This window comes from Echiichthys vipera (assembly GCF_963691815.1).
Source record: "Echiichthys vipera genome assembly, chromosome: 9".
NCBI classification, from domain to species: domain Eukaryota; kingdom Metazoa; phylum Chordata; class Actinopteri; order Perciformes; family Trachinidae; genus Echiichthys; species Echiichthys vipera.
The window spans coordinates 10,229,183-10,249,421 of NC_139834.1; the positions used below are offsets into that span (position 1 = coordinate 10,229,183).

Consider the following 20,239-nt stretch of genomic DNA (forward strand, 5'->3'; position numbering starts at 1 on the left):
CTTTACTTCACACAAGCCAAACTTTTGAAGTCTAATGATATTTAATGCCTTACCTCATACAACACCTGTGCAAGAGCTTTGCCTATAAAATGTAAAAACTTTAAAACTTAAATTAGGAGATATTTGATCAAGGAATAGGCAAACATATTTTCATTTAAATACAACTTCCAATACTTCACAGGTTGGTTTTGATGCAAATTGGTCTGCATTTAGAGAGTATTGAGGTTAAATACTCAGTCATACATGTCAATACAGCACCAGACCATAAAAAACCTATAGAAATATCAAATACATAGTTACTGCAGATTGTCTATAAACATATGTCAATATTTGTTTTCATGAAAAGGGGAATAGAATATAATTGCTTTCAAATCTGTTTGACAGAAAGCTGAGTCAGAGGTTGAAGGTTAACAAATTTGGTGTTAGTAACACCCTGTTCCCGTAGGGAGTCCCAGACAGATTCCTGAGGGTGAAGGGTTTCATCCATGATGTAAGAGCGTAATGACAGAGACAGGTGTTGTGGCTGCAGTTAAAGTCAGTCCCATAGACTTGTTGTACATGTGATGTCATGTGATCTTTGTCAGCCTCTGTTGGTGATCAGTATGGACTGCAACCACACTGAAAACAGCACTTCCTACACAGATCCTGCCTGATGCAAAATATTGTAGGGCTGTAACGAACTGTTAGTTTCAAAATTGGTTAGTCAACAGAATGCTTTCTTAATAAAACCTTTGCAAATTAGTCCATGAAATGTCAGAAAATACTGAAAAAACAAAATAAAATATCCCAGAGCCCACTGTGACGTCTTCAAATAGCTTGTTTTGACTGACCAGAGCCCCAAAAAGTATACTTTCATGTGCTGTATGATCAAGAAAAGCAGCAAATCCTCACATCTGAGAAAGTGAGATCAATTACTTTTTTTGTCATTTTTACTTAAAAAATGACTTAAACATTGAATTGGTTAATTTTTTCAGCTCTAACAAACTGTAATTACACAAGTACATTGACTCTCGCCTTCACATCCTCCACTGTTCAGTGTTTGATAAATAAATATATTAGTCAACGACTCCATAACTATCATATTAAGATCTAAGTAGTTGTAATTATAAATAAAAGTTCTAATTATAATTCAAGAGCTACTGTGATTCATTTTTTAACATCTGATCAAATGAGGAAATTCCAAGAATATGGGTGCCTTTAAAACCCTCCTGACAATAACAAAGGAATGTATGCTAAACACAAGGTCAGTCCAACTCAAATAAGTCCTCCTTATAGAACCTGCATAGTCCAACTGAAATGTCTAAAAAACAAAAATGGAATATACTGTATGTTCTCACTTGAAAATGCTGAAATATAATTCACGAGCAGCAATGCATACCCCCTAAAAGAACTCACCGGATATAGAACTGGGAGTTAGGAGTTCAGTCTAGAGTTGCTCTCCAGCCCTTTGCTTAAGTGCCTTCTTCACATCTCACAGAATTGCCCTTTTCTTCTCATGGATGATCTACATACACCTCTATCTCCCTCAAAAAGCATTTGCCTTTACCCCACTTCAAACAATTCTCTCCCCTCCACTTCTCCAGGCCACACCCCCTTATACCTGTGATAAACGAGCTGCAGACCACCTGACCAGGGGTGCGTTCAGCCGGTGCGTTCAGCCCCGAAAAAATGTAGCAAAATGTTTATGTAAACTGAAACGGTGGTTCATTGAACATCCTGTTGTTGACACAAGTGAACAAGTGACCTTAGTAGGTACACCTATGACACACCCACCAAACCAGGAAATACATACCTCAAAGCCTGTGGCACATCGTTTCAAGGCAACATGTTTAACCAGGAAGCCGTAGCAAAACACTTGACACTGTTTTTAAATGAAATGGACCCCAGTGTTTGCCTACAGGAAGCTGTACATGCAAACAAATACAAAAATATGTACCCCAGGGGTTTGACCTTGCGAGGGCATTTAGTATTAAACCATCTCACTCTTCCCTTCACCCTTGACCCTTTCAGAGGCACTTTGGGAATTTCCGCATAAGGTCAAGAAAATTCACACTCAGATAGTTACAGTGTTTTTTTTTCATGATTTTTGTGTGTAAAAAAACAGGACTGTCAGCTATAAATGGTTTATTTTACAATGGGAGAATGTGTTATCGGTCAGCTTCAAGGAAAATCCATGGCTTTGAGGAATCAGCCTTAAGAGTTGCAGGAAAAAGCTGCTTTGTTTGTACAACATACTTATTGACATGAACCTGAAAACCTAATGGACTCACTCAACCTTCCGTAGTAAAGGGTGTGAAATCCTCCCGACTGTCCTTGGATGCTCTGTTTTCTCCCTGTTGAAGCATAGACGGAGGAACGGGGATCAGGAGCTAGAGCAGTGGTTCTTAAACGTAACCCTAGAGGTAGTTTGGAGTGCTGCAGGGGGTACGTGAGACATTTTGAAATGTTACAAAATATCAGTCATGCATAATTCCTAAAACAAGTATATTACATAATAAGTTCAGTAAAAAAATATATTCAGTATTTCTATTTTCAATAAAATTGTTAATTGCCGTAAACAGTCAACAAAGTCACATTCACGCTTACATTCACTGTGAGCAGGAAGCCAGTTTACATATTGAATCACAGGAAAAAATCAAGAAACACCTTTAAAAATGACTTTAATTTAATCATTAATAGTTGTCAATTTCCTGTCAGTCAACAAATTGATTAATAAATGTATTTTTACAATATGCTGTATTGGTTTTGTTTGATGTCATGTTGCCTGTTTATCATAACCATATAGTTGTATTGATGCAGAAACTGTGTATTTAGTCTCACTTATGTAAATACGGAGCTTCTACCCAGACTTGTTCACACAGTTCAATTGTTTACCTTGTTGTAGTTGTTTGTACAGTCTCTTTTTTGCTCTCTGCCTTCTTCTATCTATCACAAAGAGGACAAAATGGACTGTCTTGCATACAGATACTTCCCATTATCCCAGATTTGCTTGCTAACTGTCTCATAGGGAGTTGATTCCAGCTGCAGCACACTGGGGTGTTGTGATCAGCAGGGGAGTGTGAGTGGATCAATGTAAAGTCATGTAGGGTCATAATCACTCAGCTGTGTTCCAGCTGAGAGGTCATGTAGTCTGCCAGGAGGACCTGATCTACTCTGTGGCGCACCTGCAGTCTGGTAGAGACAAACAGAAGGAGACAGGATCATTAGAAGTGGCTTGTTGCAGGAAAGTGTTTTTGAAATGCTGTTTGTAGACTGTCTAGTCCAATATTTCTAGTTGGTCCTTTCTTACTTCTCTTGCATCTCACTCCCCTTATAGCTGTGTGTTATTCATAAGTCATTGTGTACACACACACCAAAATTTTATGTCAGATAAAGTGCAATGAGCCAGGAGAGGAATAAGCAGCCCCTGGTGGGAGCATGGTTAGGGATTAAAGGGGACATTTGTCAAATGTTTGGGTAAATGGAGTGCCTACCAACCCACAATCATTGAAATAAGACAACGCAGTCAGGTTTTTTGTGGATTTTTGCATAGATCAGATTACATGAGATTCAACAATCTATTCAGATGTGAGCATTTTCTGCCAACGACTTATCAATTAATCAACACATTTTTGCAGCTGTACTGGACAGATGTCTCATACCTCACTGAAAAGCCCATCCTCAGTGTATGGGCACTGTAGTTTAAAATGCAAACTGGACCAGGATTGGCTTTAACTAGTTGAGATGTCGTAAATCATGCTTGTACATGTCTTAATATCAGAGGTGAGCACAAAGAAACTTCCCCCCTTGGGGAACAAACAACATTCTGCACAATGAAGTAACAAGAAGCAAAACACATTTCTGAGTGGAGCTGGACTGTTATCTTGGTTAATCTGAGAAATACATTGTCACAAAGAAGAAAACAGCACTGTCTTTAGCTCTTTTTGGAGATACATGCTGCAGTGACTAAAAGTTGGTTGCAGGCCGCTGAACAGTGAAGACGCATGTCTCCCAATGTGTAACAGTATCCATGTGGTTTAAAACAGTGTGTTGATGGGCAGTGTGTTTCCAGTGGACGCTTGCCCTCTCCTCTGCTGTTGCACTGGACGGGGCAGGTCCTCTGGCTGGGACTCTGACTGGCGATTGGAGATTCCAGGCATGGCCCCGGAGCCTCCCCCCTCTGACACACTTTCAGTGCTGCACCACCGGCATGACTTTCATTGCTCTCCAAGGGCGGGTGGTGCACCTTCAGGGAAAAACAAACAAATATGGAGGCCGTAGGAGTGCAAGTGTACAGACCCTGCTCATTTGACTGTTTGTGAGTATGGTGCCTCAGCATGCTGGCATGATTGAGTACAATGGTGTGTGGACAATGTAAACCTGGAGGGCAGTGTGTACAGAGCTACTGTTTGTGTGGGAAGTACTTTGTATATACAATCTTAGCTTTAGGAGATTTCTCCTTGTGCGGTGTTTTGTCTTAAATAGTTTTGGCTTAAACTGGTTCTGGTTAATAATCAATACCATGATTAGGTGTTTCTCAAACAAGCACAAACTTGATTGCAATTGGTTATTGATTTACAACCCTGAAGTGAGCACCTTTAAAGATTTTATGTCACATTGACAAATACCACTTCATAACATGTTTTTGAATAGATAATCACAAAAAGAGTGGGACGATGTGTGTTCTCGTAAAACAAATTTTATTCTTAATGTAATGCCATTAGTTTTTAGATGAGGGTGTTGTTATACCATTATTTTCCATTAGGCAGAGCTATTAGCTCCAGCCTATTACAGCAGTAGTGTTAGCTGTGCCGTGTGTCTGTTCTGCACATTATTTGTTGTATTGACTGTGATCAGACTTCGGTCGCTGCATTCTCACTTGCCAGCTCTCCCTCTGAGTGCAAAGCTACCTAATTTCCCTGTTTGTTCTTTGTCATTAAAACCTGCATCAAAGACTCAGCTCTGACTAATAATTGAGTATAATGGAGTATGATGGAGTATGAGTAGCGTAGTGAGCAGAATCAGAGGAATCATGAGTTGGGTGGGTGGGGCTCCTCAGCACTGTACTGCCATTGTTTTTTTCCCCCCTTTGAGATACACACAAACATAAGAGGAGGTGCACACACACACACGAGGGAAAAATTTAAAAAGGACAAAAGAGCTTTTTATGTGTTTCTGTGGTCTCTCTGGCAAAAAGCCACCATGCAGGCCAAAGGAAGAAACAAGGGGAAGTTGAGATTTGCTTTGTAGAGAGGCCTCTGGTCAAATCATGAGGTGTTACAACTCTCAGTAGATCTGTGCTAGAGACCCTTCTCCTCCTAGACATGTTGGAATTAACTTCCTGTTATCCAGTTAACTTTTCTTTTACAGACGTTTTCATTGGGTTGATATTGTAAACTTTGTGACATATATTTTAAAATTTTGTCAAGTACAGCCTGATCGATACATCAACATGGCTGGTATCATTTGCTGGCATGTGTTTGAGGTAATTTAGTAACAGTGTTGCAATTACATATTTTTTCCACCAGAGTGCTGACAAGTGTATATTATAACTATAAAATGTCCCACTCACTACATGCCATACCATGAAATACTGATACCATGGTGCCCACACAAAGAATCCTAATAACGTTGGTGATCCCCTGATTGTTTATCTGGCTCCACCAGCAGCTCAACATATGCTTTTGCCCATATTGTGGTTTATGACCAGTTACATACAAAGCTTACAGCATTCCCCTTAGATGTATTGTTTGTTTGGTAATTGCAAGTTTGGTAGTTGCATGCTAACCTCAAACAGTGAACACAGTAAACATAACTGCTAATTTTAAAAATTGTTTTAATAATTGTTTTATTTAAATAGTCAGCAGTCGACAAGTATTATATATATTGTTTCTCTGTTCATTTCTAGAATTGGTTGACGAACTATTGTACGGATAATGTATAATAATGATACATATTCTTTAATAAAGTTATTTGTTTAGGAAACCATACTGGTTCCCTGGTGCCCTGTAGAGTGTTTTATTATGTTATTACTATGTTTTGTTTATGTTACGCCCGGCCAAGGGGTAACCTGAGCCCATGGACATAAAGATTAGTCTACCTTTTCCCCAACTCCCAGGGACAACTATCACAAGAAAATGCAGTCCTAAATAAAATATATTTATTTTCAATAAGGTAGTTGACTTCAGGGTGAGCACGGCCAAAAAACAAACAAAATATCTTTCTTTTAATGAAACTGACATACCTATCGACCCAAATCAAACAAAAGAAAATACAGGATTATCATCTGCCTCCCTAATGTACAAACAGGAGAAAAGGGCTCACAAAACAAAATGGCTACGCATCCCCTACACTACAAGAATTGCTCTGTTCTCAAAGGTCCTTCTAAATACCATGTTGACAGTAATTTAAAGACTCTGTCCTCTGTCTAATACTAACACTACTAGCAAAACACAGTCTGGCTGGAAGTCAGGAAGAGGGCAGAGAGAAAGTCATCACTAGCAGACATCCTTTTAAAGCCAGCAGACAAACACAGAACAGGAGCAGCACATCCCTCTGGCAGGGAGGGTTAACAGCATATAAACACACTCAAATACACATAACCCAACATGACCCATGGTCATAACATTTTTAAAAAACAAAAGTTATGTAAACACATTGTGTGCAGCCTTCAGGTAAAACAAACGTGTTGAAAGCATTGCATTGGCCATAAAACATCTGCAAAGCTGATATTTTGAATAACATTTTTTCAATACTCATTTCAGAATATTTATATCATTATATTATTATTATCGATGCACTAACGTGTGAGCATCACTTTAAAATTGCAGCTGGTAAAGGTGGGGCTATTTTAACTAATTTGTATCCAGCCGGGAACCCTCATTTATCTTCTATGAAATTATAATACATTATCATTTATTTTTGTATTTTGTATTTATGATCAGAATCTGTAAAGTAGCTGTGAATCTGTAAACTTCTTTCTTTGCCTCAGAATTGGAGTAGAAGTATAACATATGAAATGTACTTAAATACACTGGATATTAATTATCTATTCAATTATTTTTGTATGCTAATTTCATCTGTATTTTTGCACTCTAGACTTAGTTAAAAAAAAACACACCGTTTCTTGTTTATTCGAACTTGAAATAAGATGAAAAAGGAAATGAAACAAATGTTGTCTTGAAATTCAAACACTCAAACAATGAAGCAGATTAAAGAAAGAAAGAACAAATCAAAGGCTTCAGCTCCGGCAGTGGAAATGAACCCCCCAAAAAGCACTTTTTACATTAGATCCAGTCATTTTTGTTTGAAACTTAGGGGATGAAAGGAAACACAATGTCCCAAAGTTACATAGACAATGGCATTATGGGTATGAACACTAAACCTGATCCTACTCTATGTACTGGGTGACGTACAAAGAAACACCCAAACGGCTGCAGTACTTTCAAACACTAAACTACGGTCTTTGTTATGCTGTAATCCAGTCATTTATAGCGTGTTAATTGATTTATCCGGGACCAATAATCAGTTTAACATCATCAGCATTTTATAGAAATGAATAAGACCGTTTATGTTAAAGTGCTGGGTTTAATCTGTATATAATGGTCAGAAAGTGTTGCCGTAGCATGTTTTTGCTCTTATGCAGGGTTCAGTGGGTGTGGTATCAGACAATGAGATTATATCCAGTACTAGGGGGGAGAATTATGGTATGTTGGGGGCTCAACAATATGCTGTAGACCGAAGCTGTGTTTGACTCCACCGGCTAATTAGTGCGATTACTGCACAGCTGGATTGGCCAGACGTTTTAGTGCGTTTTGTCAAAAGGATCACTCACACGATGAAGGCTTCATCCCGACAACTTCTGCTTCAGCAGAGTCTCTCTATTTTAGGCTCTGTCTGGGGAGTAGCTGTCTAAATTTAAGGGAGTGGGAAAACTGAAGCAGCCTTTTATGAAACCTGTTCCTCTTTTCTGTTAATGCTCTGCTTTTTGCTCTCCAAAATCATCTGAATCACATAGTTCAGCTGTTTGAAATTGCATTTTAACTATTGCTTTGACACTGAAGTGGTTATTCATCTTTCCAAGAAATAAAAAAATAATTGCAGAAAAGTAGGGCTGCAACTACTAATTTCATTCACCAGTTATTTTCTTAAATCTGTAAAATGCCAAAAAAAAAAACGCACCATGCAGTGAACAATGCACTTTGTTTGGTTCAAGCCCACAGGGACATCTTCAAATTGCTTGTTTTGACCGACCAACAGTCCAAAACCCAAAGACATTTCATAAACAGCAAATAAAAACTATAAACCCTCACATTTAAGAAGTCGGGACCAGCAAATGGCATTTGTGTGTAACCTATTCTTTTCAAAGCTATGGACTGACTAATTGTTGCAGCTCGACAGATAAGATTTTCCTTTTGATCACTGCCTCTTCAGTCATCCTCATATTAACCTTTTATTCCATCTGCTTCCCCTTCATCTTCTTCAACCTTTTCTGCCCTCTAATCTTTCTCCTCTCTCTTCTCTTCTGGTTGACCTCTCCTTCCCTGTCTGACCCCTCTCTACCCTTTCTCTGTTATCACTCTTTGACTTTTCGCCTCTCTTCACCTCACCTTTACCCCCCCCCCCCCCCCTTTTTTCTTTCCCTGTCTCTGCTCATTCATCTGGCATGTTTTCCCCTCTGCAGCAACCCGTCGGACCAGCACGGCTCCTCCAAGCCCCCGCTGAGCTCCTCTGCCATGACATCACGAATCTTGCTACGGCAGCAGCTGATGCGGGAGCAGCTTCAGGAGCAGGAGCGGAGGGAGCAGCAGAGACAACAGGCCTCTCAGTACCCACAAACCACAGCGGCCCAGACCCCTGCCATCAATGTCAGTGCCCCGGTCAGTTTACCGCCAGCTGCCCAGGTGCCAATGGAGGTGCTCAAGGTAAACAACTGTGTTTCTAGTTTGTGATAGTAGGAATAGAGGAGGAATGTATAGCCCCATGTATGATTAACAAACTGTCAAATGGTAATACAGAATAAAGTTTCCACCTCTGGAATTATAAGTTGCATGTGTCATGGTTGTAGTCTGAATGGTCCAGGCAGCGCTGTATTTATAGATTGTATTGACTCGTGTGTGTGTCAGGCAATCGTGGTTTTACAATGACTGTGTGTAAAAAAAAAAAAAACACAGGAGTGAGTGAAGTGTGTTAAAATGTGTATATGGGGATTATCTTTCCTGAGAGAATTCCTCTTTAATGCATGCTGTGCTTCCAGCCATTTGGATTTAGCCATCTTTAATCCTATTTGCTCAGCTAGATTCACATCTTTTCATAGCTTTGATTCTCTGGCAGTCCGAGGGACTGGAGACTGTTAAGATTTTCTGTGTGAGTAGAGACCGTTTTGTTTGAGGGATCATTTAACAAGCAGTTTGGTAAGTTTCCTATTTGTCTTCATGGGTTTTCATAGAGTTAAATATTATATGACATATAGATAGAAATGTGTTTGGCTGTGTTGTGTGGCAGTGAACATGTGTATCAGAACTTCTGTTATCGCTATTTTGATCACATCTCTTCTTTTTTACTAGTACATTTTCCTTTTATAAATTAATGAATGAATGCGATATAAAGGACTCAGTGTGTGATTGTGATCTGGAAGGATTTGCACAATACAAAGAGTTTAAGGGTTTTTGATGTGTCCCTGACAAAACACTTTAGTTGCTTCGATTTCAGTTTTGCATTTAAACTTTTTTGGAGTATTTGGTTTTTACATCGTTACGAAGGGAACAGAAATGTTTTTCATGAGGACACACATAACTTTACATGTGTTTAGGTCTTTTCAATTTCTCATTGCTCTAAAAGACACATATTAAGCTTTTGGTTTGCCATCAATTTCCATGTGTTTATTTCAGTACATTGCTTTTTGAAAGGCTGTCTCTCATCATTTTGGAAAATACTGTATGTGAGACACTTCAGGGAATCAAATCAAATGTATAATTTTGTTTGTGTATTTGATTGATGATATCCACACGTTTAAAAAAAATCTCACATTAATACAACATCAAATAGTTTGTAGTCACTTAATAATAGCTTCAATGGGGAATACGTTATCTTAGACATTGCTGTTGTGAAATATTGCATTTAGAAAGATGTAATATATATATATACAGGCATATCTGCTATACAGACTGTGTGCGGTAGATTGTATGTAAGTGGTTGTTCAGACCCCTTGATAGAGGATAATGGAAGAGCTTTAATTATAGGAAACTTCAAAGTTTTAATTGTATAACCTCACATTAGGCGTAGTATAAAGTACGGATATGCTGGGTGCTGTTGAGTAATCTTTGTTGATCTAAATCCATCCACAACACAATCAGAGATTTCATGGTTACTTGCTCAGCCACACTTTCATCACCCTGGATGTGTGTGGCATGGTCCAGCAGCGAAGGACAAATACAGTATATCCATTGAAAACATTTCCCTCTTTATGCAGCATAAACATTACTTACACTTCATAATCTGCAGCTCTTTGAGAGGTTTAGGGCACCCCCACCCCCCAAACCCTCGCCCTGTGTACAATACATCAAGTTAGAGTAATTTCTCTGCTTTGGCGAGAGCTTACAGACATTCTTCATTGACTGAAGTCCTCAAATGAAAAGGCCGTTCAAGCTTGGCGCTGTTGAGCTGGGTTAACCTACTCCCCTGTCTGTGGGTAGATTAGCAGAGTCCACAAAAAGCTCAGGGGTACCAGGCAGAGCTGCTGGACCTCAAAAGTGCAAACATTAAGCTCAGATGAGTTTATCTAAAGACTGATTGGACCCTTAATTAACCAAGTGACCTCTGACCTTCTGGGGAATAAGTAAGGGATCAGTTTAGGGATCAAGACAAAAGCAAGCACAGTCTTACCACACACCGAACGCTAATTCAGTGAAGAATGCTCATAATTAGCCCCCACTGCCTTCATTCCATGGCATATTTAAGAGAAAAACACTGCTTTGAAATTTATGTAGGATAACTTCCTAAAAGGGTTAAAAAATGATTTCTTTTTCAAAGGATTTTTGGTGCCAGGAAAAGAACAAAGTACTCTTGAACCATGTAGAAAATGTACGTTTCTTTTGGATTATACATCGGTGTAGCTCGTGACCATCAGAAAATACCCAAAGATGCCACACAGATGTCTCATTTCAGTTGATTTGTGAGTTAATGCATGGAGCCATTTGACCGAAATGCACCTTTTGTAATCTTTAATTTTAAAAAATGACATTATACTTTATATTTGTGTAAAAATATTTAGTGTGCAGTGTAATCTTTTCCTGAAATTAAACATGCTGTATAATGTTAAGTGTATTTAGAGCTGCTATCATTGTCCATTAATCTGTGGATTCATGCTTCATTAATTGATTGCTTGTATGGTCCATAAAATGTCAGAGGATGTCTTCTAATAAATTGTTCTGTCCACAACTTAAAAATATTCAGTTTACTGTCATAGAGGGGCTGGAATCAGATCATTTTGACTTTGCTTTCTTAAAAAAGTGTACTCAAACCGATGAATCAATTATACAAACATTTTTTATACTGATTAAATAGTCTTTAGATTCATCTTTGCAGCTCTAAAGCGCATTGCTGTCTTCATTGGCCAATACTGTTTAATAGATTATGTCACAGTCATATTTATTATTATGCCTATTTTCTAAGCTTTTATGCTAATGTAACACAACAATTATCTTTTAAGGACACACAGTTTGTGTTCTACTGGTAATTTGCCATGATTTGCATAAAAGCATGGCGACACAACAGAGGTGGAGAAGACCACAGGTTGCTCTGATGTAGCTGCACACATTAGCATCACAGTTGTTGTCTGCAAGTTCCACAGAGCACGTTAGCAGCTTAACTGTGAGACAAAGTGGCCTATTCTTCTAGCCTGCATAGCAAATGGGGGCATTCTTGTTAATGTATCCTGGTAGAACCATCATGGAATGCCCAAAGCATGCAAAAATACAGATCAGTGTTTGTCAGCTCTCACGCGTCCTCTCTCAGTACAGCAGGACGAGTGTATTCAGACTCTTTGAGGTTTATGTCGCTGATGCCCTCTGGGCTGTTGGAAGGCTAAAAAAATGAGCTGATAACAACAAGCCATCCTGTTTGCTATGGTTGCAAATACTGCGAGTTGGCAGTTGACGTCACATTTCCAAACTATATATTTTGAAAAGAGTACATTTAGGCAAAGTAAAGTTCAAGCAATCCTGCAGGCACTAAGATCTCTATAATCCATTGTTCTCAAGAGCTCATTGGCTCTTACATAAGCTGTCAAACTGAATGATTAGTATTAGAGATATATCAAAGTGTATTTAGGAGTTATACCAATGCTCATATTTGCACACCACCATGTTTAGACTCCTTATACATACTTTATATACAGTGACAAAGACCCTATAGATGTCTGTGTTGATGAGTCCACACCATGAAAAGGATCCTTTTTCACTCCTCCGGGTTTTTAAAAACAGATACTTTTTCACCCTCAGACCAGTTTATCCTAACAAAAGCTACACTATGTGTAGACAAGGCTGGGATGTGTTACCCTGAAGTCTGTGCCCCACCAGGGGACTCAGATGAACTATGAGCAGTGAGATAAGATCATCTAATGATGTGTGATAATTCAGGAAATCCATCAGGGAAAACAATCATGAAAAAACACAAATGCCTATTTAAATGTAAAAATAAAGCAAACTGCTTCAGCTGGTTAAGTAAATGTAATAGCTTTACTGATACAAGATACATATTTTAGGTCTGTGACTAATATTCCTATTTTCATAATTGATTGATCTGCTGATTGATTAATCATTTAGTCTGAGTTTGAGAAGAAAAGCACATTCAAAATAAATCAATCTGAGGCTGCAACTCACAATTTTCATTACCGATGAATCTTCTGATTGTCTCCTCGATTCAGCGAGTAATTGTAGTAATTGCAGTTCAAAATTGTGAAAAATCCCCTTCATGAGTCCCTAAAGCCTTGACTTAAATGGTCAATAGATTATCAAAAGAGTGGCAGATTAATTTCCTGTCAGTAGACTAATCCATTGATCGACATTTTAAAAATAAACATAATTTTCCGCGGTGAGAAACTCACTTTAAAGACTGAAACCAAACTGTTGGAGCTTTTGTAGTTTTTGTATTTTATCAGGGTTGTTTTTACTTTGTCTTGCACACATAATGTCCTTAATTACCTTGTTGTTTCTATTCTTAATGTGAGACAGAGAGAGAGAGACAGTTGCATGGAACTCCCAGTCCTTAGTACAATGTGGTTGTTTCTATTTTAAGACAGTAACAGCTATGAGTTCTGTGGGTGTGTGACCTTACAGAAGAGTGGACAGACAGAGTCAGGCACGGTCAGTGTGGGTCTGGCTGTACACGTATGCATATAGCAGAGGTTTCAAACTTTGCTGGTTCATTAACTGGATAGGAAAGTATGAGAAAACGCACTTCTGCTAAACAAATTTCTTTTTCTTTTTATACTTTTCTTAATCTTTGCAATTTTTGTGACATAAAAAAGTGTCATGCTTTCATTGTACAAATAGACAAAACAGGCACAGGTACAAGAAACGCAAACTGTTGGGAACAACTGGCACACAGTGTGTTATGGTCAGGGTTGAGTCGAGTTATAACTGGGTATTATCGCATTCTAATTATTATTAATTCATCAACTGACTTCTCATAATTACCATATAGGACAGACAGTATGGTGAGCCTTTAAGTAGTTGATGTCAATAATTAAATTTAATACTACAGTTTGCTCTTTTCTGCATGTTTTCAGTTACCTTGTACAGCAGCTGAATTCTTCTTCATGATCACGTGCAACAAACCATCTGATGAGTCATAAAATGTTTACAGGTTAAATATCAAAAGTGTCCGTTGTTAGAGTAGCCTTTGTCCATCTTTTTCTCATAAGCAGCATCAATAAAATAATGATTGTTCCGACACAGAGAAGGACAGACAGCACACTCCTGATGAGACAGACGTGATTATCTATTTTCTGATGTAGGTTTTCCCACAAGCTAAATGTGAATTTCTAATTATGACAGAAGCTGTGCAAAGTGAAATATTATGTGTTTATGGTTGTGCTTTTGTTGGAATAAAGGAATTAAATAAAAATCATTTCAGTTTTATATAATAATATACATATTGTTTTTTTGATCTACACTATTCTTTTTCAAATGTACATAATGAACATAATTCCTTTCAACTCCTGTGTTTAATCTATTCTAGTTGGATTTGTAATTAACAAAACATTTAAATGACTAAATTCAATAACTAATATGCAACGATTGACATTGAAATAACTCAAATGTAAGACTTTCCAGATATATTGCTGACTATTTATTCAACTAAATGACAACCTGAATGTTTTCTAGAAGGCTTTTACCCTGCTGCTTAAATGATTTCCAGACAGAACAAATCTCTTTTTTAATAACCAGTCATTATTGAAGTAAAAATGCAAAATATTATTGAAGTAAAAATGCAAAATAATAAAGATCGTCAGGTTGATCACAAAACTCAACAGACCGAATACAATGACACACAAGAGAAAGATCCAAAGTAAAATTGTGAATAAACAAAGCATTCAAAAATGTTAAAAAAAAAACTCATGGTATTGTGCCAACTTTTGTACCAGGTTCAACCCAACATCAAGTATAGTGCAGTAGTAATGGTCAACAAGTTTTAAAGTTTGTTTAGCCATCATTAACGCATGTGAGTGCAAATAATTGGATTGCTCATTTAAGGCTCAAGTATTATCCATCTGGATTAGGTTTCTAAATACTCTGCGGGCCATTGCATGTGTTCAGTCTATTTTCAGGGTCAACGTCACGGTGGCCCATAATGTATTAAGCCTCTCATGTCTGATAAAGTAATGCATGCATGCTGGTGGTGACTGTGGATTTGCAGTTAATTTATTGTTGATCTGATAACAGTGGAAATTATCCTCAAGACCTTATCATCCCTAACGATACTACCACTGTTGAGTTAAGCAGCATGGTGAGACCAAAGTAAAGACTAAAGGATTGTAGTTAGCAACGTGTATAAGTCTCATTGTTATGCACTTTAGCCCAAAGCTTGACATGGTTCGTAAGCTTTACAACCCTGTAATGGCATCATACCTGCATGATGAATGTTAATGCACTGCTCACATGAGTATCCCCCGTCAGAACAATGATGCTGTCTCTGAGCATGGAGAAGGGACTCTGAAAGAGTCTCTGTTCTGGCGAGAAGTGGAAAAATGTAATAGTCACAGAAAGACAATCAGGTCAGATAAACTGACACATGACCCGACTGGTCTTCATATATATAGTGTATGAGACGTACAATCGAAGAGATGATAGATACAGAGATGACAAGTGTTAAAAGCGATGAACTAGGTCACTCTTAAATTAGGGCTGATGATATAAAAATGTCTATCGTTTATGTTTATATTTTCACCATTTGGACGACGCTTTATGTTCTGATCCATTCATTCCATGTTCATTTTGCAGTCAAGTTCTTAAACAAATGAGAAAATACTTTTCATTTGTCAAATATTTAAATCACTTACAGAAATAGGCTTTACCATGTGGTTATTTCATATAGACTATTTCTTCATTGAATTACAAGAAAACTAAATAATAAATGACCTATATGGCTATTAGAGCCTGACCTACATGGGATTTTTGAGATGATACTGATTTAAGAGGGGAAAATTCACAGAATAACTACATAATGACACAACTTCTAAATCACCCCAATCATTGTTTTCTGCGTCATATTTTCAGGATAAAAGATTCCAAAGGATACACGGATGAAGCTGCGCTAATTCTAATGTGCATGTGGTGTTGTGTGTAGTCACACATGTTATCTTGATCTTTGCTGTTTAATTAACAGTAGCCATGCTCACCAACGTATCAATTAAGAGTTTTTTCTCAGGCTCCATGTGTTATAATAACCATATCATCTCAAGTGTTGAGTGCAATTTGTGGCTACAGGGGCTTTCTCACACGCAGAGGAAATGTCAGACGTAGTTTTGAGTTTGTCTGGAGCCTCCTCAGCTCTGTCAGTGAAACCCGACCTTCTGACCTTGAGCAGAATGAACACATACATGTAAAATGTTGTTGGTTACGCCTGTTGTTGCCGTTTCTAAATCTAATTTAAAGACACAAAGAGATGCAGACGCAAAAGACTTAATTCTTTGTGCTGTGTTGAACTGCGATCTCATGCCAACCATCCACAGGGTTAAAAAAAAAAAGGGATGCGGCAAAGAAACAGCCCCAGGCAACTTTCAGTAAAAGAGGTGGCCTTGCAAAACAAAGGCAGTAACTGTTAGCAGCACATCCTAACATCAAGTGATAAATTCAGATTTTACATAAAACAACACAAATTTGAAAAAGCTCATTGTACTTCCCTGATATGCATAACTAATTGCTTTTCTTGTCTTTTAAAAGATGAGTCTGTCCTTTGCAGTCTTAGTCTTCTGGTGCAAGCAGGAGGGAAGCATCTACAGCACTTCTCAGTTTAGATAGAAGTTGACCACAGAAGTTTAAGTTTTTAAATTGGACGTGCCAGTTTACTGTAATGATGCTTGAGCTGCTTGGATACCAACCTTATGAGGTATGTTAAAAATGAAAGTTATCTTTTTTGGAGAAGAGAGGTATTTAAAAAAAAAAATGATACTCTGAAAGTAACATGACAGATACCAATATAGTTGTGTCATTAGATACATCAGTGCTGGTTCATGTTAGTACATGTTTTATGGATCTACATTAAGTGATGAACTATCTATTGTGCCGTTATTACATAAACAGCAGAGTTTGACAGCAAATTTAGGAAATAGATGGATAGAAAGATTAAATATACTGTTGACTCCAAATGTGAGCTGGAATGCAGCAGCACTGCTCCCAAAATGTGCTACAGCCTGTCTCTGAAGCTTGTTTATGTGCCTGCAGTAGCTTTTCATCATCATTAATGCTGTGTGGGGATTAATGATCCGCCAAAATCAAATTCATCCATAACTGGGGAGTAAAGAGATGGGTGTGTGTGGGTAATTTTACTGTTACTGTCTGTTACTTTAAATATGTGGACTATAAATGTAGAAAAGCAGAGTGTAGTAGTTAAAGAAAAATATGTAGAGATGAGACTCTTTGAGATAACAACACTTGACAGCGTCTCAAATGAAGAATGCATAATGCATCGTAGGATTTGAACTCCGTGCCAAGTTTATTTTAATATTCTTGTCAGAACTGTGCAATATTGGGGACATGCTTTGAGGTATATTTAGTCTTTTTAATTTGTGTCTAAAAATATGACGTCTTTTTTATCTAATAAAACTACAAAAAATATGAAATGTGACTACAAGAATAATATAATTGCATTTTAAAGGGGGGTTATTTGAAATGCACATATGATTTGTTTGTAAACAATTACAACAACTGTTTCCATCGACACATTCAATATTTATTCTGCCACTGACAGTGAATATCTTTTGTTTTGTCTTCTTATTTCCCCTACTCTGCTGTCTTTCCCCTTTCTCTCAATAGGTCCAGACTCACCTGGAGAACCCAACCAAGTACCACATCCAGCGCTCCCAGCAGCAGCAGGTGAAGCGGTACCTGGGAAAGCTTGGCTCTCAGGTGTTGAGCTTGCCCTGCCACAACCAGTCCTCTGACCACGGGGGCATGCCGCCAGGGCCGGGCAACAGCGCCCCCAACAGCCCTATGGCCTTACTGACCCTGAACTCTAACTGCGAGAAAGAGGTGACTGCTTGAGACTCGTTGTGTTTCTCATAATAACATACTGAAAATGTCTTTCTGTCATATTTTACTCATTTACTCAGGTTCATGTGTATGTCCTTTGCCTTTTTTGTTTTGTTTTAGATGGATGATGTCATTGATGACATTATTAGTCTGGAGTCCAGTTACAGTGATGATATCCTCAGCCTGATGGACCCAGGACTTCAGATGGCTAACACAGTATGTGTATGTGTATGTGTGTGTGTGTGTGTGTGTGTGTGTGTGTGTGTGTGTGTGTGTGTGTGTGTGTGTGTGTGTGTGTGTGTGTGTGTGTGTGTGTGTGTGTGTGTGTGTGTGTGTGTGTGTGTGTGTGTGTGTGTGTGTGTGTGTGTGTGTTTCTCAATCTTGTGCTTTGCCCCAGTCAGCTTAGTGGCAAGAGTAATTTGAATGTTAAAGCTAGCTCTACTACCAAGAAGGCCAACAATCTCTAGATGTTTACCAACATGTTAAGAAATAGGAAATCCCTTCATCCAGCCCAGAAATAGCCCCATGCATAACCTGCCTTTAAACCACAAATTGTAATTTCAGCCGCTGTAGCCTGTCATGAGAGTAGTATGATCTTCTTATCAAACTCTTGGCATGAAAGCAAAGAAGCACATTTTTTCAAAATGTAGAACTATTCCTTAATCACAACTATGTGCATATTAAGCTTCATACACTGCACTATGTTTTTGTTTGCATCTATGTGTAGCGTCCACATTACTTTTTAAATCCCTAAAATGCTGCTGACCCCATTTTAGATTTTAAAACAAAGTCTAGGATTGCATTTTAGTATGGACAGGCGTAAAGAGAGACCTTTGATGACAATGACGCAGGCACACACGCATTCTCTTTCCGATTGGGTGATATTAGCCAGGACATGTCCTTCCCTGATTTGTCACACCCCTATCACATGACACTTTTCTGGAAGAAAGCAAACCTTGTTGTCCATGCTAGCAGCTTTTTTGCAGTCAAATTCTTCATTTAAAAATGTTACTACTGCCTATATGCGCAAGCTATTATTCGAGTGATTTGCGAGTCAGGGTGTATGTGATAAGTGTTTTCAGGTGTGTTAGTATGGGGGGAGGTTGTGTCTGAAACAGTGCTAAAATGCTTGTGTGAACCGGGATGTTTTGGTTTTACAATGAAACAAATAATCATATCAGTGTGGATATAGTCTCATAACATAATAGGACTGCTTCATGGCACCACCTCACCTAGCTTAATGTGTTTACTGTCTTCCCTCAGATCCCTGTGAATGCTAACCTCATGGACATGTATGGTAATCAGGGTATGTCCCAGCAAGGTCTGCCCATCAGCAACTCCTGCCCTGCCAACCTGCCCAACATCAAAAGGGAATACTCTGGTAAGCAGCACAGTCCGTCAAAGCAAGACACATGCATACAAATGCTTAAAGGCCTGGCTTCTGACATCAGAACATATCAAATGTTTACAGATCCATGAGCCATGGAAAAAAAACAGTAATATACACTAGCTTTTCTTTTGCATGGCTCTGACAATACGTATGGAGCTCTACTCTCCAGGCCTTTGTGCAGCCCATAATGTAGTTTTTTTATAAATAGTCTTGTAATCCTCCTCTGTGTGGGGATGCTGACTGTGCATGACTGACATGTTTTTCGATGCATTTGTGTCCATTCTGCACATTTTATTAAAAATCTTGTTATTTATCACAGTTTCACAATCCCCGGCCATCATGCATATGCTGGATAAGTCTGGATCATGCGGCAAATTTGACAACTATCAAAGGCCTGAAGGGTTCCCCGTGGGTATGTATGGTGAATTAGCTCTAAGCACATTTTTGATACTTGCAGTGTTCTGTCTCCTATATTGATCAATTGTATTATTTTCCAAAGCAGAGGTAAGGGCAATGGCAAAGGAAAGGCAGAAGAAGGATAACCATAATTTGAGTGAGTTTAAATCCCACTCTAATTGCTCTTAATTATATCTCTGACTTTGTAATTTGTGAATGTTTGAAAAATACTTACATGTGCTTATTTTTTCCACAGTCTTCTTTGTTACTTCGTATCAGCTAATTAAGGATTTTTCTTTCTTCTGTTTCTACTCTGTAGTTGAGAGAAGACGACGATTTAACATCAATGATCGAATCAAGGAATTGGGAACTTTAATCCCTAAATCCAATGACCCGTAAGTTACTTATTTCATTCACTTTCCTTTAAAAAATGTCTTGTAGGGCCAGACGATATGCCCAAAATCCAGATCCAGATATAGGTCATTCCATATATCGACAACGGTATATATCAAAATATAAAGCATGTTCTCGGGAAGTTCAATAAATAAATAGCCAATATGAAATAACCACACGGTAAAGTCAATTTTTGTATACCCCTGTGTGAATTTAATACATAACAAATGAAAAATGTTTTCTTATTTTATTAAAATTTACAAAATATTTCAGATAAGATTTTCAGAACAGTTAGTTAGTATTTGCTTGTTATTATCAATTTAGATCA

The 20,239-nt window shown here is 38.1% G+C and overlaps 1 protein-coding gene across 2 annotated transcripts in view; it reads left to right on the forward strand.

Moving 5' to 3' along the window:
- The window catches only part of LOC310952236 (microphthalmia-associated transcription factor-like), a 30,598-nt gene that overhangs the window by 2,964 nt on the left and 7,395 nt on the right, over positions 1-20,239 (forward strand). Inside the window, exons 2-8 of one of the 2 annotated variants that reach the window (XM_083920792.1) lie at positions 8,663-8,903; positions 17,517-17,732; positions 17,853-17,948; positions 18,996-19,113; positions 19,442-19,534; positions 19,622-19,675; positions 19,838-19,913. In XM_083920792.1, the coding sequence (XP_083776918.1) occupies positions 8,663-8,903; positions 17,517-17,732; positions 17,853-17,948; positions 18,996-19,113; positions 19,442-19,534; positions 19,622-19,675; positions 19,838-19,913 (894 nt within the window). The remainder of the gene's footprint in view (positions 1-8,662; positions 8,904-17,516; positions 17,733-17,852; positions 17,949-18,995; positions 19,114-19,441; positions 19,535-19,621; positions 19,676-19,837; positions 19,914-20,239) is intronic. The other variant, XM_083920793.1, reaches the window with a different exon arrangement.